Source organism: Sphaerodactylus townsendi, linkage group LG15 (genome assembly GCF_021028975.2).
Source record: "Sphaerodactylus townsendi isolate TG3544 linkage group LG15, MPM_Stown_v2.3, whole genome shotgun sequence".
In the NCBI taxonomy this organism is placed as follows: Eukaryota; Metazoa; Chordata; class Lepidosauria; order Squamata; family Sphaerodactylidae; genus Sphaerodactylus; species Sphaerodactylus townsendi.
This window is the reverse complement of record NC_059439.1, coordinates 34,043,271-34,050,492: the sequence shown is the minus strand read 5'-3', so window position 1 is coordinate 34,050,492 and position 7,222 is coordinate 34,043,271. Positions and strand designations below refer to the sequence as shown.

The 7,222-nt window shown below is 43.5% G+C and overlaps 1 protein-coding gene across 1 annotated transcript; it reads right to left on the bottom strand.

Moving 5' to 3' along the window:
* Positions 1 to 1,315: 1,315 nt before the first annotated feature.
* On the bottom strand, positions 1,316 to 2,260 carry LOC125444372 (olfactory receptor 2D3-like). The gene has a single exon (XM_048516782.1). It carries the CDS (start codon positions 2,258 to 2,260, stop codon positions 1,316 to 1,318), a length of 945 nt encoding a protein of 314 aa, XP_048372739.1.
* Positions 2,261 to 7,222: the final 4,962 nt, after the last annotated feature.

Sequence of the window (7,222 nt, the reverse complement as noted above, 5' to 3'; positions counted from 1 at the left end):
TTGAGCAAACTCAATAATTAACTGTTTGGGGGGAAAGTTCCTTGCAGGGCAATTTCACACTGAGTTGTCCCCTTCTACGCCCATACACTTTAACATACTTGGAAGATTCTCACTCTGCGTAGGATGGCGCTGTTAGTTTTACATTGTTTATTTACTTCCATGATGCACACGTTCAGTTTATTTACCCTGTTTTGGCAAGGGAGAAGAACAGCATATTTTCTTTGTTTCATCTGAAGCCCACCAGGAAATGAGAATGGGCATTTTTGCAAGATCTGTTGGCAAGCCTAACATCTGATCAGTGGCCACTTGAGTAGGCCTTCAAAAATGCAAGTTATTTTTGCAACCAGACAGACAGACAGAAAGGGCAGGGCTGGTTGACAGGCCACATTTCCACTAATGGTTGCAAGATACTGTAGTGGTCACATGGGTGAAGAAAGGGATCACATGACTCTTCATGTGAAATCTACCCAAATGGGTTCAGGTCTCTCATTTACTAGCTCAGGTGAGGATTGACCAACCACAGTTCCAACCTCCTGCCCATGAAGAATTGAGGAGATGGAGAAAAAATGGCCTCCAAAGAGACTGAATTAAGTTCATCAATAGCTGGAAAGCCCTGGTAGACTTTTTGCTTAAAACACGCACGCGCATGCGCACGCGCACACACGCACACACACACACACACCCCAACAGCTGATTTCTGAGTTTGAAGACTAGGAGAATAAGACAATGGGCCTAGTTGAGAAAAGTGTGACTCCGGCTAAATTAGTAATAATAAGTCAGAATTAATTGAATTAACATTTCTTTATTTTAATTAGGAAACATGTTAAATTTTGAACTACAATTATAATTAGTGCAGAAGGAATCAGGAGCCCACCCTTTTTCGTAGTAGAGTTTTCCTTCTCTTTTGGTGCATATTTTAATTGCTATTTTTTGGTTTCCTTAAAAATTCAAACAACTCTCAATAAAACTGCAAATTGCTTACATGAAAATATACCTGTCTTTATGTCACTATGATACCTGAATGTCTATAGAATGCCTAAACTGTACTTTGAATCTTTGCAACTGCTGTGGATTCTGTTAGCTGTTGTGCACTTGCTTTGGCTCACCAATAAACACGGTAGTTATCTACAATACAGACTTGGAATTGATTGCCTTCATTTGGGTACTGGGTTCCCTTTACTGGGGTTTAAATTTCTCAAATTTGACAGGTTCTTTCGACAATACATTTCTTCTCTTTGTCAAACGCATTGGGTGGTTTAATAAGCTTTACATCGCTACTTTTAAAAAAGTCCACACCATGCCGCACCTCAAGATATTAATGTTGTAACTGGGTTTTGAAGGCCCATCTTTGGAACACTTTAGCCGCTGCATTATGGACATCCTTGTTCCGCAGGGTGTAAATGAAGGGGTTGAGTAGAGGGGTGACCAAAAGATAAAAGACGGCAATTCTCTTGTCAACGTCAGTAGTTGTGCCTGACCGAGGTCTCATGTACATTGAGATGACCGTGCCGTAGAACAAGACGACCACAGCCAAGTGAGACGCACAAGTGGAGAAAGCTTTGTGCCGTCCGGACGCTGACGGCATTTGCAAAACAGAGGCCAGAATGAGGCTGTAGGACGTCAGGATGACCGAAAGGGGAACCACGAGGATCACAACCGCTGCCCCAAAGATGACCGCCTCTGTCATCCGGGTGTCAGCGCATGCCAGTTTCAGAATGAACGGCAGTTCACAGGTAAAGTGGTTGACACGGTTGGGGCCGCAGAAAGGGAGGCGAAGGGTGCAGCCCACATTCAATACAGAGAGTAGGAAGCCACCTGCCCAAGCACCTGAAGCCAGCTGCACCCGGCGCCACCTGCCCATGGCGATGACATAAAGCAAAGGGTGGCAGATGGCCAAGTACCGGTCATAGGCCATGGCACCCAGCAGAAGACCTTCGGTGCTACCTAGGGATAATGCAATGTACATTTGTATGACGCAACGAGTGAAGGAGATCACTCCATTGCCAGCTAGCAGGTGAGCTAGCATTTGAGGTACTGTACTACTGATGTAGCAAATTTCCAAGCTGGAAAGGTGTGTTAAGAAGTAGTACATGGGGGTCTGGAGGTGGGAGTCCACCTGAATCAACATGATGATGATCAGGTTCCCCATGACGGTAAGCAAGTAGAGGAGGAGGAGGACCACGAACAGCAGAATCTGAGTCTTGCGGTTGTTGGAAAGTCCCACCAAGATGAACTGTGTGACAAAGGTGATGTTCTCCATGCTATCCTGGGCTCCTGCCTGCAGAGAAAGGAGAGAAAGACATTTTTCAGAAAGGGTTCGTCCTAAAAGAAGAAGCACCGCTTCATTGTCCGAAATACTGTATAGTCTGTCTCAGAAAAGATATTGGTGGTGTTGTACATTCCTCCTCCACAGAACTCAACATGCTGGACCTTCTTTGTTGTAGAATGCTCTGCCTGTGTCCTAGAGAGCCAGCGTGGTGTAGTGGTTAAGAGCAGGTGGATTCTAATCTGGAGAACCGGGCTTGATTCCCCACTTCTCCACCTGATGAGTGGTGGAGGCTTATCTGGTGAACCAGCTGTGTTTCCACACTCCTACATTCCTGCTGGGTGACCTTGGGCTAGTCACAGTCCTTCAGAACTCTCTCAGCCCCACCCACCTCACAAGGTATCTGTTGTGGGGAGAGGAAGGAAAACGAGCTTGTAGGCCACCTTGAGTCTCCTTATAGGAGAGAAAGGTGGGGTACAATCTAAACTCTTCTTCTTGTCCTCGTCCTCCTCCTTCCCCTCGTCCTCGTCCTCCTCCTTCCCCTCCTCCTCCTCCTCCTCCTTCTCCTTCGTCTTCATCTTCTTCTTCTTCTTCTTCTTCTTCTTCTTCTTCTTCTTCTTCTTCTTCTTCTTCTTCTTCTTCTTCTTCTTCTTCTTCTTCTTCTTCTTCTTCTTCTTCTTCTTCTTCTTCTTCTTCTACCTAGTTCTGCTCCCCACCGCCCATCCGTTTGAAAGTTCAACATATCAAAGTACCATGTTCAATAATGCACAAAATAATGGTTTTGACGAAGGCAGTGAGTAAAAATGAATTGTAATTATCGTATTCGTTCAGGACTATATTCTAATGTGGAAGCCTAACATTTTCTGGACCTCCACTGACCATACGAACATCTTTTTCTGAGACAGAATATAGTGAAGAACTGACTTCCAATCTCTATTGCGCTAAGGGTGGAGATTGGTTTTTTTTTTTCATTTCTGGCTCCTCCCTTCATCTGCAGCTTTCATCAAAGAAAACTATTTTGCCCTCTTCTTACACAATTGGCAGCTAGGAAAATAAGGGACAAATGCTGGCCAGCAACAAGAAAACATGAACAAACCCTTCATGTCATGAAATGAGGATGCTTCAATGGATGCTAAACCTGACTCTGTTCGACCACGTGCCGAACGATGACATATGGCAAAGACTTAAAATAACACTAATTAACCGATACATGAGGCAGGCACGGCTAAGATGGTATGGCTACGTCTTGCGCAGTGAGGAAACATCCGTAGCAAAGACAGCCCTGCACCTTGAACCTGGTGGATGCTGCCCATGAGGCAGACCCAAAACACGGTGGATGGACACAGTCAGTGAAGACCTGCGGACAAAGAACCTTACCCCGGAAGACACTCAAAATCGTGACCTTTTAAGAGACAGTTTCAAAACTGACCCTACACATGCAGGAAACCAGTCCAGAAAGAAGAAGAAGTGTCCATGAGAGCAGTTACCCAAAACTGATCTTATTGGTTGATTGGATGTCCTGACTGTGTTATTGTTTTTTATCATTTTAAGGTTATTCATACTCCTGTGATTCTAATTTTAATGTTAATATGTATTTTATAAGATGTAACATTAGTTTACAATGAGCCCTTAGGGGGAGGGTGGGTTATAAATTTAATATAATAATAATATTATAATAATGTTTTGTAAAGGCATATGGCCATATGCAAGTAAACTCTATTCACTACACAGGTATAAGTAGCTTGTCCTTCCTTCGTTACTATATCTTCACAACTGGTCTGGGAGTTAGATGAGGGCTGGGATGAAATCAAGGGATGGATTCTTATTTATTTTTATTTTATTAAATTTATATCTCACCCTATCTCCATAGGGCTTGCTGTCCTATTAAGGTTGCGAATTTAAGCCTCTCAGATCTGTATCTAACCAAAGCACTACCCGCGCAATGTGGTGGTTAAGAGCACATCTAATCTGGAAAATTGGGTTTGATGCCCCATTTCTTTATATGCTTGAGCGACACCAAAAAAAATTCGGTAAAATTCGGATGCAACTTGATTCGCCTGTAAAACTTTCGTTATAGCCGAATCAGCCGAATTCCTGATTTGGTATAATTTTTACTACTGTGATTCTAATTTTAATGTTAATATGTATTTTATAAGGTGTGACATTAGTTTATGATATTTTGTAAAGGCTTTTGGCCATATGCAAGTAAACTCTATTCACCCTGTTCTTCTTTCCTTACTTTATCCTCACAACTGGTCTGGGAGTTGGATGAGGGCTGGGATGAAATCAAATGATGCATTCTTGTTGTCCTAGCATATTCCATGGTAGATCAAGGTTGGGAATTTAAGCCTCTCAGATCTTTATCTAACCAAAGCACTACCTGCGCAGTGTGGTGGTTACGAGCAGGTATATTCTCATCTGGAAAATTGGGTTTCATGCCCCATTCCTCCACATGAGCGGCAGACTCTAACCTGGAGAACTGGAATTGTTTCCTCACTCCTTCACAAGGAGCCTGCTGGGTGACTTTGGGCCAGTCACAGTTCTCTGGGAACTCTCTCAGACCCACCAACCTGACAAAGGCATCTGTTGTGTAAAATCTTCTGCAACACATACCATTTCTCAGCAGCTTCTTGCTTGCGTAAGACTGTGAGCAACTAAAAATGCCAGTGGGGATACAGTAAGTTTGACTCAGCGCAAGCAGCTACAATGATTCTTTTCTTAGATTTCCACTTGTTTCGCTGTGGCTCCAACCCATTCCCACAGCTGAGAACATTGGTTTTCTAGGCTTTTGGAACATACATAGGTTCTACACCAACATTAGACTGAACGTGTTTGATGCTGTCGTGGTGTAATGGTGGAGAGTGGTGGACTCTAATTTGGAGAACTGAATTCGATTCTCCATTCATCCACATGAGCAATGGATCAAAGAACTGGATTTGATTCCCCACTCCTCGATATGAGTGGCAGGACTCTACTGTGGCGAACCAAATTTGTTTCCCCACTTCTGTACATGAAGCCTGAAGGTGACCTTGGACTTGACAGTTCTCTCAGAACTCTCTCAGCCCCACCTTCCTCATAAGGGGCCATTGTGATGCGGGGAAGGAAAGGAGTTTGTAAGCCACCTTGAGACTCCTTACGGGAGAGAAAAGCAGGGTATAAACCCAATCTAATCTTCTTCTAGGATGTGAGATCCCATTTCCCTGTCTTCTTGTATTGTTTCAATTCTCGTGTGTGTAGTGGTAGGGACTGCAGCAATGGAAAATAAAAAGGGGAAATCAATGAGAAGTCCTGCATTTTTTGCATTTTCCTAAAGATGGGGGGGGGGAATGGCACCTCTTAGGCCTTGTGGTCAGTGCAAGTTCCAGTAGAATTTAGGCCTTGTGGTCAGTGCAAGTTCCAGTAGAACAAAATGTCAAGGCTGAATTCTTCTTCGATTCAATTCAATTTACTATGTCCATGACAACCAAAACAGCAAACTGAAATCTGCCCCCCATAATCCAATCCCAAATTGCAGAATCTGATTTTACCTTCATGTTTCTCCCAGGAGTTTTCAAGATCTACCCACAGGCACTGAGGAAAAGTTGCCACATGCAGCTCCGCATAGTCCTTTCCTTCCCCTCCCCACAGTCGTGACCTTGTTAGGCAGGTGGGGATGGGAGAGTTCTGAAGAACTGGTCCAAGGTTGCTTCATGTGGAGAAGCAGGGAAACAAACCCAGCCCAGCAGATTAGAGGCCACTGTTCACGTGAAGGAGCGGGGAATCAAACCCAGTTCTTCAGTTTAGAGTCCACTGCTCTTAACCACGTCATCACACTGGCTTTATGCTGAAAAAATGGTCCACTTAGCCTAGCAGCATCTCTCTAAGTTTCCGAATAGAGAAATCTGGTTTATGGCGATTCTTTAACTGGAAACATAGAGAAATTCATGCATTCAAAGAACAGGCTCTTGGTCCAGGAGGCCAATGCTCCTCCAGGCAGTTTGCAGTTACTTCAAATGTAAGAATCCACACCACTTGGCTTTTTTCACTGCCTAAGAAACCTCAGCTTGGAAAAACCTGACAGCAATCTACCCTCCCCCTTCTGGAACTTTATAATGGTCTTTTAGGTAGTTGATAAAGAGTGTAGATCTGCTTCCCTGGGATTGCTCCAGTCTCTTGATATCTTGGAATGGCTAATTGTTAGTTGTTTGTTAGCTTTACCTCTAGGGGCTGTTGAGCGAACTCGATAATTAGCTGTTTGGGGGGAAAGTTCCTTGCAGGGCAATTTCAAACTGAGTTGCCCCCTTCTACGCCCATTAACTTCAGCATACTTGCAAAATTCTCACAATGCGTAGGCTGGCACTATCAGTTTTACATTCCATGATGCACACTTGTATTATTATTATTATTATTATTATTATTATTATTATTATTATTATTATTATTATTATTATTATTATTATTATTATTATTATTATTACCATCATCATCATCATCACCACCACCACCACCACCACCACCACCACCACCACCACCACCACCACCACCACCACCACCACCACCACCACCATCATCATCATCATCATCATCATCATCATCATCATCATCATCATCATCATCATCATCATCATCATCATCATTAATTAAACTTGTATACTGCGCTCCCTCGGAGGGCTTACATTCCATGATGCACACGTTCAGTTTATTTACCCTGTTTTGGCAAGGGAGAAGAACAGCATATTTTCTTAGTTTTATCTGATGCTCACAAGGAAATGAGAATGGGCATTTTTGCAAGATCTGTTGGCAAACCTAACATCTGACCAGTGGCCAGTTGAGTAGGCCTTCCAAAATGCAAGTTATTTTTGCAACCAGACCGACAGAAAGGGCAGGGCTGGTTGATGATTCGAAGTCGTGAACACAGGCCACATTTCCACTACTGGTTGCAAGAGACTGTCGTGGTCACATGGGTGAAGGAAGGGA